Consider the following 25,924-nt stretch of genomic DNA (forward strand, 5'->3'; position numbering starts at 1 on the left):
TTAACATACTGAGTCCTCTCTGATTATTGGGGGCACAAAGATTTTGTTAGCATAAATTTATCTTTTGTCATTGCCTGAAAAAGACCAAATGAACCATCATACGTTAAAAACGAGGGGGTCTCTATTAGAATTTTCTAGAGTACACTTTTATCCACATGGCAAAGGCAGGAACTATAGTAGCTCCCTTTAGTATATAATTGTGTGACCTTGGAGTGAATGACATTGGAGGGAAAGCTGTTGTAAGATACTCCAAGATATGTGGCCCAAAGAAGATAGAAATTACATCATTCTTACATAACAGTCCCGAGTTAATAGCCATGCTTTTCCTCTACAAGATCAGCCAGAGACTTAGGTTCCCTCCTTTTTGTTGCTCTGCTATCTTCTATCATGCTATCTTTGTCCTCATGGTTAGCTGGCTAAATTGCTTGCTTTTATAACTCCCTGTGGGAATCAGGAAGAGAAGTAAAGGGCAAGCAACTTTCCTGTTTAAGCAAGGCGTATAAGACTTTTGCTTACCTTCTGTTGGTGAGAACTTTAGGCACATGGTGTTTCTAGCTGCAGAAGAGGCTGCAAAATGCGTCTGTCGTTGGACAGCTGTGTGCCTAGCTAAACTATAGATGGCAATGGGACATCTGTAATTTAAAGGAAGAATGGAAGAACGTATAGTGAGGGACAACAGCATTCTTTGCCACAGAAAGTATGTGTTTGCATGTCTTCCATATTATCTGCTTGACCTTTTTGTGAGATTTATAGGCTATGAATTACACCCTCGGGCAATGGTCTGACTAAAATCTTAATTTTTTTCTACCCATATCAATTGTTTATCTACATTTCTTGTACTAGAAGGTGGAAGAAGGAAGAGAGCCATGGACTCTGAAACATTTAAACCAGAGGGAAGAATAAGAACTTTTAGTAATATTTGTCCAGGCTATTTATTAGAGACCTTTACAAATAAATTTTAATGATAATACTCATTAACATACCTTAAGCAACTTGCTATGTGCCAGGGACTATGGGCATACTGTGCATTATAGCAGGGATGGTCAAACATTTCTGCAAAAGGCCATATAGTATGGGCTTCCCTGGTGGCTCAATGGTTAAGAATCCACCTGCCAATGCAGTGGACACGCTTCGAGCCCTGGTCCGGGAAGATCCCACATGCCGCAGAATAACTGAGCCTGTGCACCACAACTACTGAGCCTGCGCTCTAGAGCCCGCAAACCACAACTACTGAAGCCTGTGCACCTGGAGCCCGTGCTCCGCAACAAGAGAAGCCACTGCAATGAGAAGCCCGCACACCACAACAAACAGTAGCCCCCGGAGGGCCCCCACAAGCTTCTGGGATCTGCAGGGAGCAGGTGTCTCAGTGACAACTATACTCTGGACTAAATCCTGAATTTGTCTTGTTGGTCAAATGATTAACATCAAAAGCAGCTCCAAGAGATTGGCTCAAGATGGCGGAGTAGAAGGACATGCCCTCATTCCCTCTTGCGAGAGCACCGGAATCACAACTAACTGCTGAACAATCATTGACAAGAAGACACTGGAACTCACCAAAAAAGATACCCCACATCCAAAGACAAAGGAGAAGCCGCAATGAGATAGTAGGAGGGGCGCAATCACAATAAAATCAAATCCCATAACTGCTGGGTGGGTGACTCACAAACTGGAGAACACTTATACCACCCACGGAAGTGAAGGTTGTGAGCTCCATGTCGGGCACCCAAACACGGAGGTCCGGCAACGGGAGGAGGAATTCGTAGAGAATCAGACTTTGAAGGCTAGCGGGATTTGATTGCAGGACTTCGACAGGACTGTGGGAAACAGAGACTCCACTCTTGGAGGGCACACACACAAAGTAGTGTGCGCATCAGGACCCAGGGGAAGGAGCAGTGACCCCATAGGAGACTTAACCACACCTACCTGTTAGTGTTGGAGGGTCTCCTACAGAGGTGGGGGTGCCTGTGTCTCACTGTGAGGACAAGGACACTGGCAGCAGAAGTTCTGGGAAGTGCTCCTTGGTGTGAGGCCTCCCAGAGTCTGCCATTAGCCCCACCAAAAAGCTGGGTAGGCTCCAGCGCTGGGTCGCCTCAGGCCAAACAACCAACAGGGAGAGAACCCAGCCCCACCCATGAGCAGACAAGCAGATTAAAGTTTTACTGAGCTCTGCCTACCAGAGCAACAGCCAGCTCTACCCACCACTAGTCCCTCCCATCAGGAAGCTTGCACAAGCCTCTTAGATAGCCTCATCCACGAGAGGGCAGACAGCAGAAGCAAGAAGAACCACAATTCTGCAGGCTGTTGAAGTAAAACCACATTCACAGAAAGATAGACAAAATGAAAAGGCAGGGCTTCCCTGGTGGCGCAGTGGTTGAGAATCTGCCTGCCAATGCAGGGGACATGGGTTCGAGCCCTGGTCTGGGAAGACCCCAAATGCCACACAGCAACTAGGCCGTGAGCCACAACTACTGAGCCTGCGCGTCTGGAGCCTGTGCTCCACAGCAAGAGAGGCCGCGACAGTGAGAGCCCTGCACACCGCGGTAAAGAGTGGCCCCCACTCGCTGCAACTAGAGGAAGCCCACGCACAGAAACGAAGACCCAACACAGCCAAAAAATAAATTAATTAATTAAAAAAAAAAAGGCAAAGGACTTTGTACCAGATGAAGGAACAAGATAAAACCCCAGAAAAACAAAATGAAGTGGAGATAGGCAACCTTCCAGAAAAAGAATTCAGAATAATGATAGTGAAGATGATCTAGAACCTCGGAAAAAGAATGAAGGCAAAGATGCAAGAAATGTTTAACAAACACCTAGAAGAATTAAAGAACAAACAAAAAGAGATGAACAATTACAATAACTGAAATGAAAAATACACTAGAAGGAATCAATAGCAGAATAACTGAGGCAGAAGAACGGATAAGTGACCTGGAAGACAGAATGGTGGAATTCACTGCCATGGAACAAAATAAAGAAAAAAGAATGAAAAGAAATGAAGACAGCCCAAGAGACCTCTGGGACAACATTAAACGCAACAATATTCACATTATAGGGGTTCCAGAAGGAGAAAAGAGAAAGGACGCAAGAAAATATTTGAAGAGATTATCGCCGAAAACTTCCCTAACATGGGAAAGGAAATAGCCATCCAAGTCCCAGAAGTGCAGAGAGTCCCAGGCAGTATAAACCCAAGGAGAAACATGCCAAGACACACAGTAATCAAATTGGCAAAAATTAAAGACAAAGAAAAATTATTGAAAGCAGCAAGGGAAAAATGACAAATAACATACAAGGAACTCCCATAAGGTTAACAGCTGATTTCCCAGCAGAAATTCTACGAGCCAGAAGGGAGTGGCACAATATATTTAAAGTGATGAAAGGGAAGAACCTACAACAAATATTACTCTACCCAGCAAGGATCTCATTCAGATTCAACAGAGAAATCAAAAACTTTAAGACAAGCAAAAGCTAAGAGAATTCAGCACCACCAAATCAGCTCTACAACAAATGCTAAAGGAACCTCTCTAACTGCGAAACACAAGAGAAGAAAAGGACCTACAAAAACAAACCCATAACAATTAAGAAAATGGTAGTAGGAACATACATATCAATAATTACCTTAAACGTGAATGGATTAAATGCTCCAACCAAAAGACACAGGCTCGCTGAATGGATACAAGAAAAAGACCTATATATATACTGTCTACAAGAGACCCACTTCAGACCTAGGGACACATACAGACTGAAACTGACAGGATGGAAAAAGATATTCCATGCAAATGGAAATCAAAAGAAAGCTGGAGTAGCAATACTCATATTGGATAAAATAGACTTTAAAATAAAGAATGTTACAAGAGGCAAGGAAGGACACTACATAATGATCAAGGGATCAAACCAAGAAGAAGATATAACAATTATAAATATATATGCATCCAACATAGGAGCACCTCAATATATAAGGCAACTGCTAACAGCTATAAAAGAGGAAATTGACAATAACACAATAATAGTGGGGGACTTTAACACCTCATTTACACCAATGGACAGATCATCCAAACAGAAAATTAATAAGGAAACACAAGCTTTAAATGACACAATAGACCAGATAGATTTAATTGATATTTATAGGACATTCCATCCAAAAACAGCAGATTACACTTTCTTCTCAAGTGTGCACGGAACATTCTCCAGGAGAGATCATATCTTGGGTCACAAATCAAGCCTCAGTAAATTTTAGAAAATCGAAATCATATCAAGCATCTTTTCCGACCACAACGCTATGAGATTAGAAATCAATTACAGGGAAAAAAACATAAAAAACACAAACACATGGAGGCTAAACAATATGTTATAAATAACCAAGAGATCACTGAGGAAATCAAAAAATACCTAGAGAAAAATTATGACAAAAACACGAAGATCCAAAACCTATGGGATGCAGCAAAAGCAGTTCTAAAAGGGAAGTTTATAGTAATACAAGCCTACCTCAAGAAGCAAGAAAAATCTCAAATAAACAATCTAACCTTACACCTGAAAGAACTAGAAAAAGAAAAAACAAAACCCAAAGTTAGTAGAATGAAAGAAATCATAAAGATCAGAGCAGAAATAAATGAAATAGAAACAAAGAAAACAATAGCAAAGATCAATAAAACTAAAAGCTGGTTCTTTGAGGAGATAAACAACATTGATAAACCTTTAGCCAGACTCATCAAGAAAAAGAGGGAGAGGACTCAAATCAATAAAGTTAGAAATGAAAAAGGAGAAGTTACAACGGACACCACAGAAATACAAAGCATCCTAAGAGAACAATACAAGCAACTCTATGCCAATAAAATGGACAACCTGGAAGAAATGGACACATTCTTAGAAAGGTATAACCTTCCAAGACTGAACCAGGAAGAAATAGAAAATATGAACAGACCAATCACAAGTAATGAAATTGAAACTGTGATTAAAAATCTTCCAACAAACAAAAGTCCGGGACCAGATGGATTCACAGGCGAATTCTATCAAACATTTAGAGAAGAGCTAACACCCATCCTTCTCAAACTCTTCCCAAAAATTGCAGAGGAGGGAACACTGCCAAACTCATTCTATGAGACCACCATCACGCTGATACCAAAACCAGATAAAGATACTACAGAAAAAGAAAATTACAGACCAATATCACAGATAAATATAGATGCAAAAATACTAGCAAACAGAATCCAACAACACATTAAAAGGATCATACAACATGATCAAGTGGGATTTATCCCAGGGATGCAAGGATTCTTCAATATACACAAATCCATCAATGTGATACAGCATATTAACAAAGTGAAGAATAAAAACCATATGATCATCTCAATAGATGCAGAGAAAGCTTTTGACAAAATTCAACACCCATTTATGATAAAAACTCTCCAGAAAGTGGGCATAGAGGGAATCTACCTCAACATAATAAAGGCCATATACAACAAACCCACAGCAGACATCATTCTCAATGGTGAAAAACTGAAAGTATTTTTTCTAAGATCAGGAAGAAGACAAGGATGTCCACTCTCGCCACTATTATTCAACATAGTTTTGGAAGTCCTGGCCATGGCAATCAGAAAAGAAAAAGAAACACAAGGAATACAAATTGGAAAAGAAAAAGCAAAACTGTCAGTTTGCAGATGACATGATACTATACATAGAGAATCCTAAAGATGCCACCAGAAAACTACTCGAGCTAATCAATGAATTTGGTAAAGTTGCAGGATACAAAATTAATGCACAGAAATCTCTTGCATTCTCATACACTAACAACGAAAGATCAGAAAGGGAAATTAAGGAAACAATCTCATTCACCACTGCAACAAAAAGAATAAAATACCTAGGATAAAACCTACCTAAGGAGGTAAAAGACCTGTACTCAGAAAACTATAAGACACTGATGAAAGAAATCAAAGATGTCACAAACAGATGAAGAGATATACCATGTTCTTGGATTGGAAGAATCAATACTGTGAAAATGACTATACTACCCAAAGCAATCTACAGATCCAATGCAATCCCTATCAAACTACCAATGGCGTTTTTTATGGAACTAGAACAAAAAATCTTAAAATTTGTATGGAGACACAAAAGACCCTGAATAGTCAAAGCAGTCTTGAGGGAAAAAAAAATGGAGGTGGAGGAATCAGACTCTCTGACTTCAGACTATACTAAAAAGCTACAGTAATCAAGACAATATGGTATTGGCACAAAAACAGAAATATAGATCAATGGAACAGGATAGAAAGCACAGAGATAAACCCACGCACCTATGGTCAACTAATCTATGACAAAGGAGGCGAGGATATACAATGAAGAAAAGACAGTCTCTTCAATGAGTGGTGCTGGGTCAATATTTAAAAAACAAACAACCCAATCCAAAAATGGGCAGAAGACCTAAATAGACATTTCTCCAAAGAAGACATACAGATGGCCAAGAAGTACATGAAAAGCTTCTCAACATCACCAGTTATTAGAGAAATGCAAATCAAAACTACCATGAGGTATCACCTCAAACCAGTTAGAATGGGCATCATCAGAAAATCTATAAACAACAAATGCTGGAGAGGGTGTGGAGAAAAGGGAACGCTCTTGCACCGTTGGTGGGAATGTAAATTGATATAGCCACTATGGAGAACAGTATGGAGGTTCCTTAAAAACTAAAAATTGAACTACTATATGACCCAGCAATCCCACTACTGGGCACATGCCCAGAGAGATCCATAATTCAAAAAGACACATGCACCCCAACATTCATTGCAGCACTATTTACAATAGCCAGGTCATGGAAGCAACCTAAATGCATATCAACAAATGAATGGATAAAGAAGGTGTGGTACATATATACAATGGAATAGTACTTGGCCATAAAAAGGAACGAAATTGGGTCATTTGTAGAGACGTGGATGGATCTAGAGACTGTTATACAGAGTAAAGTAAGTCAGAAAGAGAAAAACAAATATTGTATGTTAACACATATATGTGAAACCTAGAAAAATGGTACAGATGAACTGGTTTGCAAGGCAGAAATAGACACAGATGTAGAGAACAAACGTATGGACACCAAAGGGGAAAGTGTCAGGTGCAGTGGTGGCTGTGGAATAAATTGGGACATTGGAATTGACATATATACGCTAATATGTATAAAATATATAACTAATAAGAACCTGCTTTATAAAAAATAAATAAAATTAAATTAAAAAAAAAAGAGTAGCCCCCACTCGCCACAACTAGAGAAAGCCCGCACACAGCAACGGAAACCCAATGCAGCCAAAAATTAAAAAAAAAAAGGCCATATAGTAAATTTTTTTGGCTTTTCAGGCCATATCGTCTCTGTTGAAACTACTTAATGCTGCCATTGTCACAAAAGCACCCACAGACAATATGAAAAGGAATGGGCACAGCTGTGTTCCAATAAAGCTTTATTTACAAAAACAGGTTCTAGGCTATTTGGACTGCAGGCCATAGTTTGTTGACCCCTGCTTTACAGCATACAAGGAAAATATACTCTGTTATTTTCTCTGCATACTTCTTTATGCAGTTGATGGTACTGCCATTTTCCCAATCTCCAAGAGGGAGATTCAAAATTATGAATGATATTTACATCTTATCCCACACTGAAAGTATTGCTAAGTCATGTTACCCTTTTTGTCCACCTTTTGGTCCTTATGTTTCTTTATCCAAGATGGAGAAAATCATTCTTACCAATCTCTGTTGTAAAGTGTCGCATTTTGTTGTTGTTGTTGTTGTTGTTGTTGTTTTTGGTACGTGGGCCTCTCAGTGTTGTGGCCTCTCCCATTGCGGAGCACAGGCTCCGGACGCACAGGCTCAGCGGCCATGGCTCACGGGCCCAGCTGCTCCGCGGCATGTGGGATCCTCCCGGACCGGGGCACGAACCTGCGTCCCCTGCATCGGCAGGAGGACTCCCAACCGCTGCGCCACCAGGGAAGCCCCAAGTGTCGCATTTTAATTGTTCTGTCTTAACTTGGTTCAACCACATCAGCCCTACTACATCAAGCCTCTTTCCTGATATGTCTAATTCTTTTCATGTCCTTTGATATATATATTATATTGCTATAGTAGAGTCTGGTTGTAACACTAACTTTTCAGTCAATTTTGATATTCATGGGGTCAAATCATGTTACCTATACCATTAACTACCACCATAAATGTTTAATACAACTAATAATCTTCTATCGCCATGTAACAAATTACCACAAATTTAGTGGCTTCAAACAACATACACTTATTATGTCACAGTTTCTGTATATCAGGAAATTTGGGCACAGCTTAGCTGGATCCTCTGCTCAGGGTCTCAAAAGGCTTCAATCAAGGTGTTGGCTGGGGCTGCAGTCTCATCCGAGGCTTGGGGCCCTCTTCCAAGCTCATTTGGGTAGTTGTTAGCAGAATTAATTTCCTTATAGCTGTAAAACTCATGACAGCTTGCTTCTTGGCAGGAGTATCTCTGAGCTCAGGAAAGGCCTAAACTCTCCTTCAAAGGGCTCGCCTCATTAGATCAGGCCCACTCAGGATAATCTCTCTTTGATTAACTCAAAAGTCAACTAATTGGGGATCTTAATTATATTCGCAAAATCTCTTCACCTTTCTCATCTAACATAACATAATGACAAGAGTGATAGCCTAATAGATTCACAGGTCCTGACCATACTTTAGGGGAAGGGATCATATAGTGTATATACCATGGGATGAAAATCTTGGAAGCCATATTAAAATTCTGCCTACCACAATAACATAAGATGACTTATGAGACCATGAGTTTGCCCTTCAAAGTCTGTATTTTAAGATACTTTAACACATTAAAAATTCTTATATTAGAAATAATAACAATCTAAACAATGAAAGTATCAAACTGTTGGTACCATTTTTAAGGGTGTGATGTCAACCCTATAGTAAGTCTATTATAATAAGTCAGGATGAAACTACCATTTTAGATTAAAATTCTTTTATCTATTATTGGCTTAATGGATTTTAAATTGAGTTGGCAGAAGGGATAGATTTCAAATTAAATTCCATTTGAGCAAATAAAAAAGCATTTATTCATTTCAGCATTTTTCTCTTTATTTTTTTCATAAGTAGAAATTTTATTTGTTCAACCCACTTCATTGTATTCTTGAAATATGCCATAATCCTTTCTTTTTTTTCAGTATCCTTATGGTTGAATTCATGTATTACCACAGCAAGTGACTCAGAATTTGAGAGTTCCTTCCCGTAGCCTAGGATATACGATACTTTGAAATGAAGCTGTTGCTGAAAATAAAGGACTATAATTAAATATAACAGTGAATGGAATGTCAATTCAAACTTAATATCAGGAAAAGCTTCTAAATGGAGTGCTTTGTTGATTTTGGAAGTGTCTTCTGAAAATAGACTGGCTGTTTTATAAAACAGCCTGAATCAAACATTAGCAAATATCCTGTAGGACATATCCTGCTTTTTTGAGCGATGTGCTAACTGACAATGTTCTAACTTCTTTTGCAGATATGAGAACTAGACTTGTTTTGTTTTTTTTTTAATTAATTAATTTATTTATTTAGTTATTTTTGGCTGTGTTGGATCTTTGTTGCTGCACGCAGGCTTTCTTTTTTCTGGTTGCAGTGAGCGGGGGCTACTCTTCCTTGCAGTGCACAGGCCTCTCATTGTGGTGGCTTCTCTTGTTGCAGAGCACGGGCTCTAGGCATGTGGGCTTCATTAGTTGTGGCACATGGGCTCAGTAGTTGTGGCTCACGGACTCTAGAGCGCAGGCTCAGTAGTTGTGGTGCACGGGCTTAGTTGCTCTGCGGCATGTGGGATCTTCCCGGACCAGAGCTTGAACCCGTGTCCCCTGAATTGGCAGGCGGATTCTTAACCACTGAGCCACCAGGGAAGCCCTAGACTTGTTTTTTGAGTTGGAGAAACGAGGGGAATTATATTTCTAGTAGAATTTTGGTAAACTTCTAATCATGGTAATGATTTAAATGATTGTAAAAAGATTAGGAAGCCTCAAATATTACTAAACAAGGATTGTTTATATTCTTCTTTATTCCATTATGAAAGGAATGCTTAAGGTTATAGAGAATTTTTATACAGTCCTGTATGTAAATTCTTTTATTGCTCCTATCTGTCAAAGCTACTCTGATACTGACTTCAATTAGGCAACTGATATTTTCAGTGGTCTGCCTTCAGCTCCTTTTCAACCATACATGGGTTGTACTATACATATGAAAATAGGGTTACTAACCCAGCTTCTCAGGATGCACGTTTTGAATTGTGATTTTGTGTGTGTGTGCCTTTTTATTTTCAAATACTATGATATATTATTCAAATATATAGTAACATTTAAGTGAGTTATTAGTATACGTTAGTGGACTGTACTAACAGTCCACATTTTTGTTTGAAATCAAAAGGCTTCAAGTTTAATACTAGTTTTATTCACTAATAGCTAGTGATCTTTAGTGGAACAGTAAACCTCTGAAATGCTTTGTTAAAAAAAGGTTTCTCGAGTCAAAAAACTTAAGAGATAAGCGTTTTAAGAAATGCTTCATACTGTTTCTTTGTCCCAGAGATAAACAGATATAAAATCTCTGAGAAGTCCTGTAGTAAAACTATCCAGTGAACTTGGCTTACCCAAGTATTTCCCATACTTCCTTTGACCACAGAACCCATTTTGACTATAATATTGCCTGGAATTAGTAATCCATAAAAAGCCCTTTGGGAAATACTGCTATAATTTAAATCACTCAAATTTCCCTTAAATCCAGATTCCCTAAGCTTTCCAAGCTAAGTGAACTTCTAGAACTATATTTTTTCTGAACCAAAAGACCAAGAAATTATATTTTCACTTAAATGTTTTATCACTAGACATTTGTCTGCATGTCTAGGGATACAAAAGCTCAGTCAAGAATGATCTGCAATCGCCACTAAAAACTACTAGAGCTCATCAATGAATTTGGTAAAGTTGCAGGATTCAAAGTTAATACACAGAAATCTGTTGCATTTCTATACACTAACAATGAACTATCAGAAAGAGAAATTAAGAAAACAATCCTGGGAGGGGCAATATAGAGGTAGGGATTAAGAGGTACAAACTATTATGTATAAAATAAGCTACAAGGATATATTATACAACATGGGGAATATGGCCAATATTTTATAATAACTATAAATGGAGTAGAACCTTTAAACATTGTGAATCAGTATACTGTACACCTGTAACTTATATAATATTGTACATCAACTATACATCAATTTAAAAAACCATGATGAATTACCATTTCATAAAAAACAAAACAATCTCATTTACAATCGCATCAAGAAGATAAAATACCTAGGAATAAACTTACCTAAGGAGGAATAAACCTACCTAAGGGAGGTAAATCTACCTTATAGTTTTCTGAGGTGAAACCTACCTCAGAAAACTGTAAGACACTGATGAAAGAAATTGAAGATGATGCAAACAGATGGAAAGATATACTGTGTTCGTGGATTGGAAGAATTAATATCCTTAAAATGACCATATTACCCAAGGCAATCTACAGATTCAATATAATCCCTATCAAAATACCAATGGCATTTTTCACAGAACTAGAGCAAACAATTTAAAAACTTGTATGGAAACACAAAAGACCCTATATAGCCAAAACAATCTTGAGAAAAAACAGCTAGAGGTATCGTGCGCCCTGACTTCAGACTATACTACAAAGCTACAATAATCAAAACAATATGGTACTGGCACAAAAACAGACACATAGATCAATGGAACAGAATAGAGAGCTCAGAAATAAACCCATGTACTTATGGTCAGTTAATCTACAACAAAGGATGCAAGAATATACAATGGAGAAAAGACAGCCTCTTCAGTAAGCGGTGCCGGGAAAACTGGACAGCTATATGTAAAAGAATGATATTAGAACATTTTCTCATACCATATACAAAAATAAACTCAAAATGGATTAAAGACCTAAATGTAAGACCATAACCATAAAACTCCTAGAAGAAAACATAGGCAGAACACTCTTTGACATGAATTGTAGCAATGCTGTTTTGGATCTGTCTCCTAAGGCAAAGGAAACAAAAGCAAAAATGAACAAATGGGACCTAATTAAACTTAAAAGCTTTTGCACAGCAAAGGAAACCATTGACAAGATGAAAAGACAACCTACTGAATGGGAGAAAATATTTGCAAATGATATGACTGATAAAAGATTAATATCCAAAATATATAACAACTCATACAACTCAGTGCAAAAAAAACCCCCAAACAACCCGATTAAAAAATGGGCAGAAGACCTGAAAAGACATTTATTCGAAGAAGACATACAGATGGCAAACAGGCACATGAAACAGGCTCGACATCACTAGTCATCAGAGAAATGCAAATCAAAACCACAATGAGATAGCACCTCACATCTGACAGAATGACTATCATCAAAAAGACCACAAATACAAATGTTGGTGAGGATGTGGAAAAAAGGGAACTCTTGTACACTGTTGGTAGGAATGTAAATTGGTGCAGCCACTATGGAAAACAGTATGGAGGTTTCTCAAAAAATTAAAAATAGAATTACAATATGATCCAGCAATTCCAACTGGAATTGCCCAACTCCTGGGTATATATCTAAACAAAATGAGAAACACTAATTCGAAAAGATACATGCACTCCAATGTTCATAGCAGCATTATTTATAATTGCCAAAATATGGATGCAACCTTAGTGTCCATTAACAGATGAATGGATAAAGAAGATGTAGTGTGTGTGTATATATATGTGTGTGTGTGTGTGTATACACACACACACACACACACACACAATGGAATAGTACTTAGCTCTAAAAAAGAATAAAATTTTGCCATTTGCAACAACATGGATGGACCTGGAGGGTGTTACACTTAGTGAAATAAGTCAAACAGTGAAAGACAAACACTGTGATATCACTTATATGTGGAATCTAAAAAATAAAACTAATGAATCTGACAAAAAAGAAACAGACTCACAGATATAAAGAACAAACTAGTGCTTACCAGTGGGCAGAGGGAAGGGAAAGGGGCAAGACAGACATAGGGAATTAAGAGGGCAAACTACATATAAAACAAATAAGCAGGCTTCCCTGGTGGCGCAGTGGTTGAGAGTCCGCCTGCCGATGCTGGGGACATGGGTTCGTGCCCCGGTCCGAGAAGATCCCACATGCCGCGGAGCGGCTGGGCCCGTGAGCCATGGCCGCTGAGCCTGCGCGTCCGGAGCCTGTGCTCCGCAATGGGAGAGGCCACAACAGTGAGAGGCCCGCGTACCGCAAAAAAAAAAATAAAAAATAAAAAAATAAATAAATAAGCTATAAGGATATATTGTACAAAATGGGGAATACAGCCAATATTTTATAATAACTATAAATGGAGTATAATCTATAAAATTTTTGAATCACTATATTGTATACCTGAAACAAATATAATATTGTAAATCAACTATACCTCAATTAAAAAAAAGAATGGTCTGCAATGCTTCATACCTGTAAGTATAATTACACTCAGTTTCTGCAAACTTAGTGTCACTGCTATTTTTTTTTTAACTTTTCTCATTAACTGCCTTTTTTTTTTTTCAGGGGAACACTATTTAACCTCTTGGTAATTTTAATTAGCGAGCCTCAGAGTCCAAAATCTTGTCCTGTGTTTGACATCCAGTTGGTGGCTGATTCAGCTTTAGTTGAGATGTCTTTTGATGCTGAGGTGAGAGGAGAATTTTGGAATAGACTACCTACAATATATAGGGGTCCTGGGTTCTTCTATGTGGACCTTGACATCGTAGAGTATAGAAAGATAATTAAATCAAAGAGTAAATACGTTGTTATTAATCTCAAAATTTAGATAGCTATTCTGTCAATATTACTATTATATCCATTTCATATGTTTTAAAGTATGCATACTAAGAAAAATTATTATTCTTTATACATTAGATAAATCTGTTTATATTTGTCTCTATATAAAATATTTACATATATAATTCCACAGCAAGGGTCTAACGGGTAAAAAAGCACTGTCTTAGAGATTTTAGGATTAACGTTCTTGCCTTAGTTTACCATTTCCTTACCTATCTAAGTAGTGCAAACTTAGTTACTTATTTTTCTAAAGTTTTACTAAAACATTAGACATATCAAAGTGCCTATAATGCACTTATTCTGAGAGAATAAATCAGGTTATTATTAGTTTATTTTGAGTAGGCCAACACAGAATTTCTTTAAAGGATGGGACATGATTTCATAGTTGTTGAACATACAATCAGAGTTATGTTTTAGAAAACTCTTAAATACACTCATTCATTCAATAAATATTTATTGAGCAACTGTTATGAGCTAAACAGTGTGCTAGGCAGTGGGGTCCAAACGAGAAGCAAAATAGACACAATCTCTGCCCTCATTAGTTTAGAGTCGAGTTGGATAGACAGATGTTAGTCAAATATAACATCAATGTGTTATAGCAGACTGTATACAGAGCGTCTATGATACCAATATCAACAGTGGAGTGAGGGAATTAGGGATGAAAGAGGAGGATGGAAGCAAGACTGACAGACAGAGGTGTTAAGAAGCTAGTGCTGTAGTTCAGGTGAGGGATGATATGGGCAAGAAGGAAGACTTCCTTGACCCCTAAACAAAACTAGGCTTTCTTTTTAGAGCTCTCCTACCTTCTTGTGTTTTTCTTTCAGAGCCCTTGTCTCAGTTTGTAACTATGCAATTTATGTGATTATTAGACTGATGTCTGTTCCCCACTAGACTGTATATTCCATGAGGGCAGGAACCATGTCTCTTGTTACTCTCCATTAGTACAGTACAGTACTCCAACTAGTACAGTGTCTGATGCATGTTTGTTGAATAAATAAATGAAAAAAAGGGATAGTAGTTGTGAAGAGGAAAGATTCCAGAAATTTTTAGGAAACTGAGTTGATAAGTTGATGGGAAGATAAAGAGTTAAGATTAGATGACTTCTAGATTCTGGTCTGGGTGACAGATAAGAATTACAACAAGAAGAGTAGGTTTAAAGGGGAAATAATGAGCTTGGTTTTGGATTAGTTTATTTGATTTGCCTTTGATATTTCCATATGAAAATATTTAGTGGGCAGTATAGATAGGTCTGAATTTCCTGTTTTTGGATCTGCTGACCTTTTGCACCTGGGCTATTAGTGAAGCCATGAGCAAATCATATAAATTCTGGTTCCAAGGTCTAATAGAGTGGGAGATTTCAAAATAGAGCTCTTCCTTGCAAAGAATACCGCCAGGGAAAATGTGTTGGCCTGTAGCATGCCTATAGGCACAGTTCTTTCTCATGCACCAAGTGGCCTATGGGCTAGAAGACAGCTTCACCAACTGTTTGGATTTCTTGAGAACAACAGCAACAAAATGTCTCTAACCCTATACTTACCCATACCACAGAAGGAGTTATCCTTCAAGATGGGCGTAAGACTAAATTCCCCAGAGAATCTCCCACTTTAATTCTGGGGAGCAAATTTCTACATTCTTGAAAGGAAGCAGGGTTGCTGATCTGAATGATTTTGCAAATTAAGTGTGCAATTTTTTTTGTGTTAGTATTCTGTAGGACCTTGTATCTTCTTTCCCTGACCTACTTTCTTAGCCATTATTAAATGTGCACTCATTTTATGAGAGCCACTTTTTTGAGAATGACTGAATCAAACAGAACAAGAAAATTAACCACACTGATATTTTTTGTTGATCATAAATTCTTTTATAAATACTTAAAGAGAACCAGGAGAAATGATCATTTTCTGGCTCTGCCAATGATATTGCATTGATTACTATTTAAAATTCTAGTTACAGAAGCTTATCCTGGAATACACAGATACAGCTACAGCACTTTTATATGAGATACTTCTTGTCTTTCAGCAGGTACGTTTTTATTATACATACTATATTGTGTGATTATTATATATGTCATGACTATCATATGATATATATAATATGATTAATAATATACCTTAAAAATGTTTGTATTAGAGATAATCTCCAAAATTGGTTGATTTAAATGATAGTACTGCTTTTGCTCTTAAGTGTTCATCTAGCTTATTTTCCTAAATACTGATTTTAAAGATTTGATTAATCAGGATAAAATATATTTGAGAATGAATATCTTTTTAGGTATCTTTTTAAAACTTGAACTTCATGAATATAACTTGTTTATTTCCTTGAATCTTTTAGGGAAATCTTGGATTGGGGTCATCAAAGTTTGCTATTAGCTGGATGATGTCCTTTCTACAAAGTCGTCCTCCCATAGTAAGTACGTAGAAGCAGAAACAAAACTACCACTCAAGGCTAATGAAACAGATGCTCTTGTGCTTAATTAATAAAACAAAATTTCTCTGTAAGTAGTCAAGTTTATAAAACAGAAGAAAATGTAAATTTGATGATTTTATTAACCAAAATAAAATGTTTTTATATTTGGGGCCTGAATGTTTAAGGTACTGAAATGACACCTTAAACGTGATCTTTATTTAATGAAAAGCCCTAAGATATATGCAGAAAACAGAATATTAAAATACTGGCTGTATAATTAAGTGAAAAAAATGAACATTTATCTTAAACACTGAGTGTGAGTTGGCAAGTACGAATATAACACTTTTAATACTCGGGCCACTCTGCCCTGGCAGCCACCATCCTGGTCTGTAATATCACCATCTCTCTCCTTGGCACTATAATTGCATCTACATGGTCTGTCCTATCTTCTCACCGGACTACAGTCAGAGGAACCAATGCAAAATAAAAATCTGATTATGTCATCCCTTGCTTTAAATCTCTCGTAATAAAGAAAGATATAACAAATAAAGACTAAACTTCCTAATATGGCCAACAAGGCTGTACATATTATGACCCTACAGCCTCATCAGTTGCCTCACTCTTCCATGTCGGTCTTATACCCACTGCTCACCCCCAACACCCCCAACTCCGTCACAGGATCTTTACCATTCCCTCAGTCTGCCCTCCTCAAATGCTTTCCCCTCCCTTTTCCACCTAGTTAACCCCTACTTGTCCTTCAGGCCTCAGTGCCCCTTCCTGGTGCAGGGTGGGGGGGATGATTCTCTCACCTCTGACTAGGTAAGATTCCCCCATTATGGGCACACAATCATAGCATGGTGTCTTCTTCCTTTTCTTCATAGAACTTGTCACTGTTGCAGTCACATGTGTTTCTGTTATTATTTGGTTCTTTCTTGTGGTAGCCATTAGTGTCCACACATATTCTGGCTCTCTCTCCTTCCAGGCACGTAGTAGGAGCGTACATCCTTCCCCACTTGAAATTAGGTAGCTCTCTGTTTTTGCTTTGGCCAATGGAATCTGAGCAGAAGTAACCTACGCCACTTCTTGCGCAAAGGTTTAGGAGCCAGTGCATGCTTCCCTGGCTTCCTTTTTCCTTCTGGCATGGTGACTGGCAACACTCCATATGGTCCTGAGTGACTACAATGAGCAGAACCCCCTACTGACCCTTAAGGGACATACAGTGTGAGCAAATAATAAACCTTCGTTGTATTAAGCAAAGCATTGACGTTTTGTGAGATTTGTTACCACAGCATAACTTAGTCTATCATGATTGATACAATGTCTTTCTCCCCAAACAGACTCCAGGTGCCAGTAAGGGTAGGAGCTATGTCTGTTGTGCTAGGCACACAATAGATGCTAAATAAAATATCTGCTGAATTAATTCTAATAAAGGCTTTATCCCCTAATCTCTTTTCATGTCCCCAAACTTCCTTTCACTTTATTCATTCATGTATTTGTCTATTCAATCAACATAGATTTAAATGGAAAACTTTTCAAAAGGTAGTAACCCAAACTAAATTTTCATTGCTAATGGAGGATTTGACACGTGGTATTATGTTCTCTTTCCATATATGAAGATGCCTCTCTTAACCATTAGTGATTTTCTGCTTTGAGGTATTTTTCTAGAGTGATGTTGAGTCTGTCCTAGGGAATCTAGATTATCTTGCCAGATCTCTGTGACATATGTTTCCAAAAACTTGGCTGGAGGCAGAGGGTACACTTGTCAGTAGTACAGCCAATTACCTTATACAGAGACTGAACCCAAGAACTTGGCTCCTTTAGCAGCACATAGACCCCAACCAATCTTGGGCCCACTTCAGAGTGCTGTACAGTTATAGTCATTCCCAGCCCAGAAGCTCTTATGTGCAAGATGCAAAACCCTTGCTTTTTCTGTGCAGTAGTTCCAGACGGGGTCCTAAAAACTACAAGCAACAGGAAAGTTTCCTTATCAACCTCTAGGGTTGGTTCACCAAAGGAACTGAGTTGGTTATGAGCCCAGACTGTGACCATAAAGCATGTCAGGATGAAAGATGGCAAACGACCACTAATACTGTTTAAAGCTTTGGTATTAACCCATTTCTAAAGAGTCTGGATAGAAATAGACCACTTTAGAGAAACTTGCAAGCAAGGAACCTATTGGGATCATTGAATACACCATCCCAGTCAGTGCTGGCTGATTCTCTTACGTGGTCGGAGCAAGATGCTAAAGAAATTAAAAATTTAATCCCCATATGGCCATTGCTTTGTTTCCCTGCTCCAGACTCTCTGACCTCAATCTGCGTTTGCCCGACACAATACCTAGTCAATATGTGTAAATGGATCTGAATTGCGGAAACCTCACTTCAAATCACCTGCCCTACTTAGGAATGGTCTGTAGCAACATCAATAGAAAAGGCCACATTTATTGGTACTAATTTAAGGGGCATCCAGAATGACCTGCTTACTAGAGCCTGAAAGAGCACTAGCTTTCCTTTCTGTTTTTTTACAGTAGCCTAAATTTATACTTCCAATGCTCTCCTTCCACTTTGGAGCCAAACTTCTTTGACAGTCAGTACTAGTTCTGACCCTGCCTGTAGGGGGGCAATTGGTAAGCCCAGTTGGTCTATGGTCTGGTGCTCTCTGAGTACCATTTCAATAAGAAATAGCACAATGCAAGGGCATTGGTGTAAGGGTGGTGAGGACCTCAGCCTAGATTTATAGTTGAGATTCCAGATGAAGTAGGTGCTCTTACAGGTGTCATGCAGCCTACGTGTAACTGCATTCTCCTTGTCTAGATTACTTTTGTGGCCAGAATTGTGAAACGAGTGGTGAAGGGGCTTTCAGCTTCATTTCAGCTGCTAAGTCCTGGCCAAGCAGTTCTGTTATACCAGCAGTTTTACATCCTCAAGAGCTGCCTGCAGTACAGCAAGACTTTAGCTGAGTATATTAGGAATGACTACAGAGAAGAATTCAGGTAAGAAAAAGTCGGAATCTTATCTGCAGTAAAATCCACTCATTTCTGATTTTCATGCAAAACTACAACACTGCCCAATATTTAGAAGATTAAGTGACAAATTCTAATTTTTGTTTTTAATAATATTTTACTTTGATAAAATGTTACCTTACTGTGGTAAGGTAGGATTTGGGGGAGGGGGGCGGGTGGTGCTCTAAGAACCATTGCCACTTGAAGCACATTCCCAGGCCAAAAAAGGCTAGTTCACTAGTCTTTTCATCAAACCTCTCTCTGAAGAACTGTTTCTCCCTCATTGTCTTGATTTCAACCAGCATCTATCTCACAGAATCATGTTAATGATTTTAACATGCTGTGAGTAATGGAAAGTAACCAACTCTACTAAAGGAGGCAATATATTATGGGTTGTGAATTAACTGAGTCACTGGGAGAGAAAAACAATTGATAAAGGAGGAACGATGAATGCAGTTATTAGGGTTTTTGTTTGTTTGTTTGTTTGTTTCATTTACCCCTCTCTTACTCTCCATAACAAAATAGTAAGAAAGAACATTAGCAAGCCTTTGTTTCATTAGTCAGCTTGTCCTGCACCTCGGGGGTTCCTACTTCTATTATAGGCTGCCAAAACCAAATGCACTTAGCCATACACCCCTGCCTTAGCGCCTATCAAGGAAAAAAACCCTAGTTGTGTCTAACTTAAGATGAAAAGGGTGCAGCAGGCATAGCTTTGCTACCAGTTTGGATGGAGACATACAAGGATGTGGAGGCATATATTATGGCCTAAAGATTTGCTTTAAAAAATGTTACCGTCCAACTGTGGATCCTGTTTTTCCTCCATGTGGTTTTACACCATAGGTTCCACTCTGGCTCGCATAAAAGAGTTTTGTTGGGCCCACTCTGAGGCGGTGCACGCAACCCAATTTTTTCCTCACTTTTTTTGAGGTAAAATTCATATAGCATGAAATTCACCATTTTCAACATTTTAAAGTGTGCAACTCCGTGGCTTTTAATACATTTCACAATGTTGTGCAACCATCACCCCTATCTAATTGCCAAACATTTTCATCACTCTCAGAGAAACCTGTTACCCATGAAGCAGTCACACCCCAGGCCCAGGCAACCACTAATCTACTTTCTGTCTCTGTGGATTTGCCTATTCTAGACATTTCATACAAATATAATCATAAAACATATGGCCTTTGTGTCTGGCTTATTTCACTTAGCATGATGTTTTCAAGGTTCACCCATGTTGTAGCATGGATCACACAAACGAATTTTTTTTTTTTTTTTTTTTTTTTGCGGTACGCGGGCCTCTCACTGCTGTGGCCTCTCCCGTTGCGGAGCACAGGCTCCAGACACGCAGGCCCAGCGGCCATGGCTCACGGGCCCAGCCGCTCCGCGGCATGTGGGATCCTCCCGGACCGGGGAACGAACCCGTGTCCCCCGCATCAGCAGGCAGACTCTCAACCACTGCGCCACCAGGGAAGCCCCACAAACGAATTTTTAAAAAATAGTTACGCACATTTAAAAATCAGAACAATGGCAAAAATAGTGTCACATGCCTACATGACAATAGTTGGTCAGGGCTCAAAAGCAGCTACCTTCTTAGGTAGATCATGCAATGTTTAGTTTGCCACTGTCTCCTCTCTCTGTCCTTACTCTTTCCGTTCCTCCTACTATGTTATCTGTGGGCATTTAGGTTTGTGATCCTTGTTTTTACACAAGTGACTTTCAACCTGCCCTGCATAGAATCAGTAGAGGGACTATTAAAAAATACTGATACCCAGGTCTCACATGGAGAAGTTCTGTTCAGTTTGTCTGGGGTTGCGCCTCAGCATTGACATTTAAAATGAACTGTCCGGGTGATTCCAACGTGTATCCAGGGTTGCCAACTAATCTTTTAAGCCATCCGAGAGGCTGGCTAAAGATTTTCTTACTTTTGTCTCTTCCCTGGCCTTTGCTATACAGTTGCCCCTTGAACAATGTTGTGGTTAGGGGCGCCAACCCCCATGCAGTTGAAAATCCACATATAACTTTTGACTCCACCCAAATTTAACTACTAATAGCCTATTGCTGACCAGAAGCCATTCCGATAACATAAAGTGTATTAACACATATTTTATTAACACATATTACTAACACATATTAACACATATTTCTATAAGTCTTGCTCACGATGTTCTAGACATATATTTTTGTATACATTGAAAAAAATCCAAGTATAAGTGGACCCATGCAGATCAAACCCATGTTGTTCAAGGGTCAACTGTACTCTTACTGAGGCCGTGGGGACGAACTCTCCTCTTCCCTCTTGATTTGGCCCTAGTGGTCACCCCAGCTTGACTCATTTCAACTCCCTGCTATGTACAGCCTGAGAAAACAAGAGGCAGGAGCCTCAGCTCACCCTGTGGTGAGGACAGTCCTGGCCTCCTTATTAATGCTTTGATAACTGATACATTATTAATGCAATTCGCTTTGCTGAAGCAAAGTGCTTCAATGAGCTGAAAGGTATACATATCAGAGGTCTTCTAGGTCACAAATGGGGGAGATTGGAGGGCTAAAAATGCTGCAGGTTAGACTCCCACACCCAACAATGCTACGCCAGTAAGTGTGTACATACTGTGACCAGTGTGAAAAGTCTTGCTTTTAAAGCTCTCTATTTTGTTTCGTTTTATGATTTGCAGGTACTTTATTCACATGCCAGCCTTGGAAAAAAGGCTCCCATTATGTTACCCTATTACCCAACCTACCACTCAACTTTTTTTTTTTTTTTTAAATTATTTTTATTTATTTATTTTTTGTGTGTGGTACGCGGGCCTCTCACTGTTGTGACCTCTCCCGTTGCGGAGCACAGGCTCCGGACGCGCAGGCTCAGCGGCCACGGCTCACGGGCCCAGCCGCTCCGCGGCATGTGGGATCCTCCCGGACCGGGGCACGAACCCGCGTCCCCTGCATCGGCAGGCGGACTCTCAACCACTGCGCCACCAGGGAAGCCCCCAACCACTCAACTTTTTCATGAAGTTCTGAAATTGGTTGAACAGAAACAATGTGTGAAATGTTAATAAGAGTGTAAAATGTGAATTGGGAGTCAACTTAATATTTATGAGAAACATTTTTTGATTTAATATCCAGCTATTCCTGTGTCCTATAAACAAAGATTTTATTTGAAGGTTCCATCAATACCTCTCTAAGAGAAGTGTTTAAAGTTTTTAATCTGCTACAAATAAGAAACTGTTTAAATACATTGACATACATGAAGTGGGGTGAAAGACTAGCGTTCTTCTAAAAGAAAAAGTTTCTAAAGACATAAAGGAAACAGAAACCCAGGAAGAGCAAATGTAGAAAGTGCAGGCTGATGAGTTTTGTTGTCTAATAATGGTGAGTGGCATGAAGCCACTGAAATATCCAAAGATAAATTGTTGTGGGGAGTATAAATTACAAAGTGATCACATTAGAGAAATGCTGGGCAATAGGATGCTACCCTCTTTCTCCATCTGTAAAAATTCTAGTGACATAAGTATTCATGGAAGAACAAGCAGAAGAATACAGGCATAGCTATAAGGAAGGTCAGTTCCTCATTTATCATGGGGAAAGAAGCTTGGATTTTCTTCAACAGCACTGAATGCATTCTGCCACTGTTTCAGGCACCTGGGGGCTAATGTGAACAGTGTTGTACAGTTTCTATGAAAGAGAAACTGTCTATTAGCAGTTAAGGCTCTTCCAGTTGTTTAAAAAATGTCTTCACTATATCTTATGGTAATAAGCTAATTTAATCCAACAAAAACCTTAACTTTGGCATCCCTGTGGAGCTACTGAATTTGGGCTTTTAAGAACTTAGGAACTGGGTCCTCCATTCAACTTACAACTTAAGGGAGGATCAGAGAAAAATCCACCACCAAAGAAAGAGCTCCCAAGCCAGAACTGCCTGTGCTGTTCAGTGGAGAGAGAATTAAACTCACTCAGGACATCTTATTTCTGGTTCTGGCTAAGCCACTAATCTGCTGTTTGACCTGGAAAAAGTCAGGTCTCCTTTTGGGGCCTCCTCTGCTATGTGGAAGGGTAAGGCTAGATGTTCTCCAAGTTCTCTTCCAACTCTAACATTCTCTGCCTGTGATGAGACACTTCTTAACACTCTGTAATGGGGTAGTGTATTCCTGTGCACCCTGGCTCAGTGGATGATTTCACATTGATTTCAACAATCCTGCTTTCTTTGGACTAAACATTTCCCTTCTGGCTGTCATCAGCATTGCTCTAGAAAGTGTCCAAGGCTTCTGCACTGTTACCCATCCAGGACTATAAGTCTTCTACTTTCTAATCTGGGGACAGAAAGGGGAGCAAAATGGTGTTTATGAGTGTCCTGGGCTGTTAGACGAGGGATTATTCCCAAGGGATGGTTAATCAGAAGAAGATTCTCAAGACAAAGGCAAGCAGCACTTGAAACTGGACAAACGATGGACAGTGGCCTGACTACTGGTGAATGTGGAGCCTGCAGAATGACGAGAGGACCAACTCAGCTCTGCCTCAGCTTCTAGGCAGTGCCCTGGCTCTGAGCAAGTAGCAGTGAGGCTCTGGAGAGAATTTGGGGTCTCTTTCCCATGGGCCTTCTTGTCCACGTTGCTTCTCCTCTCCCACTGTTCCCTTCACTCTGAAAGCATACTTTATCTCATCTCTGGGAGCAAAAACTCTATCCGAATGTACCTCAATCTTTCCATGTAGGGCTTAGTCAGTAGCTTTTTTGAAAGCTAATGGTTGAATATTTGTTGTCTTGATTTTCTTGTGACACATGGCTAATCATTTACACAGTCTGGGAGAAGAGGGAAAACCCAGAAATTAATACTTTGAAGGGGTATCCTATCACAATTCTTTCCTACTATGTGTTTTTTGCATTATTGCCAAAGCCAAGAAAATTACTAAATAATCCATCTCTATTAGTGATCAGACACATTTGATTGACTAAATATTGATTTAGACCACAAAATAATTATTTTTCAGGGAAACTAATTGTAGAAAAACTTTGAATATGAAAATCACATATGTAACTTTTTTTTTTTTTTTTTTTTTTTTTGCGGTACGCGGGCCTCTCACTGTTGTGGCCTCTCCTGTTGCGGAGCACAGGCTCCGGACGTGCAGGCCCAGCGGCCATGGCTCACGGGCCCAGACGCTCCGCGGCATGTGGGATCTTCCCGGACCGGGGCATGAAACCGTGTCTCCTGCCTTGGCAGGCGGACTCTCAACCACTGTGCCACCAGGGAAGCCCACATATGTAACTTCTGAAGAATAAAAAGGATCACCAAAAGGACCACCACACACAGCCAGTTCTCAGGTTGGGTTCAAGATTCTGGACTCTCTGGCCACCTTTATAACACAAGAATTGCCATTGAGCACTCCCACTAAGAGTGAAGTCATAGTAATTAGCTCTACCATTATATATACAGGGGTTTTGAGGTCAAAGAGCTGAGTTTAAATCCCAACTCTGCACTCCTGGACCTTGGGGAGTTACTTAACATCTTTAAGTTTTGGTCAAAACAAGGGTATAACCTATCTCATAGGGTTGTTAGATTTAAATGAAAAGATGTTGATAAAGCACATAGCATGGCATGTGGAAGTAGTAAGGATGCAGTACTTATTATTATTAAAATACTAGCAAAGCTGGCTGAGAACTTAGAGATTTATAAGTACTACCCTTATTTTTTGGACCAATTTGGGGAATAGCTACTATACTCAGCCCCTAATCCATACATTACTGAAGAACAGATTCATTTCACTATTAAACTGAAAATTCAATTTTATATTAGCAGGAGTGTGATTTAATTAAGTGACTATTTCTACTGCTTACCACCAAGGACCACTGACTCTAACTGACATTCTCAATGCAAGAGCTATGTGGGAAATATTCTTCCCACGAGTGGACAGAAATCTTTTCAGTCCTGTAAACTTTTTTTTCACCTTAGATTTAAATAGTTAATTACTAACTAATCAAACAGACATAGCCATTCTGTCCTTATAGAGTTCCTAATTGATTCACAGGTACTGTTAGAATAAATATATGAAGAGTTTCTTCATTTTACTGAAATATAGATAACCTAGAAACTATGTAAAGAGGGAAAAGCTTGAAGTCCCTATAATTGCTAACATATTTTACTTATTTCCATACTGACTCTCCCTCACTGGTAGTACCACTTTTCATACTGTACAGAGATGCTTGAGAGTATGGTATTAAATGTGCTATAAGGCAGTTGATAAAAGTGGTCACAGCTTGTTGACTGGTAATATGCTCCAGCTAGCGGCATTATATTTTTTCTGAGGTTAGAAGCACTTGTTTTATATTTAATGTTTTTGTATAGTAGAGACATTAGGTGATAAATGTGGAAGAGAAGCTGGAAATTTCTTGAAGAAATGAATTTGATGGGAATTTTTGAGCAACCTTTAATAGTGTTAACTCACTGTCTGATTTCTCTTTGTTCATTGTATTTACTTCTAAAATGCAATACTGACTTGTAAGGTCCACTTGGATTTGGCTCTCTGTAGGAGGGCGACAGTCAGCAATTTTTCATCCCATCAGACCAAGCACTCTGTGTCTGTATATCTGTCTTTTGGATCTGAAGCTTTTCACATTTAGGGGAAGGCAGCATGCCTCTGGCTGAAAATCTGGGTGGTG

General features: G+C 39.1%; 1 protein-coding gene across 1 annotated transcript in view; it reads left to right on the top strand.

The window, feature by feature from the left end:
* C11H12orf56 (chromosome 11 C12orf56 homolog) overlaps nucleotides 1–22,328 on the top strand; it is a 60,586-nt gene extending 38,258 nt beyond the window's left edge. The window contains 6 exon segments of the mRNA XM_060167035.1: nucleotides 13,605–13,728; nucleotides 15,822–15,896; nucleotides 16,206–16,280; nucleotides 19,094–19,272; nucleotides 21,951–22,011; nucleotides 22,263–22,328. Coding sequence (XP_060023018.1) covers nucleotides 13,605–13,728; nucleotides 15,822–15,896; nucleotides 16,206–16,280; nucleotides 19,094–19,272; nucleotides 21,951–22,011; nucleotides 22,263–22,328 — 580 coding nt within the window.
* Nucleotides 22,329–25,924: the final 3,596 nt, after the last annotated feature.

Source organism: Lagenorhynchus albirostris, chromosome 11 (genome assembly GCF_949774975.1).
Source record: "Lagenorhynchus albirostris chromosome 11, mLagAlb1.1, whole genome shotgun sequence".
Lineage (NCBI taxonomy): Eukaryota > Metazoa > Chordata > Mammalia > Artiodactyla > Delphinidae > Lagenorhynchus > Lagenorhynchus albirostris.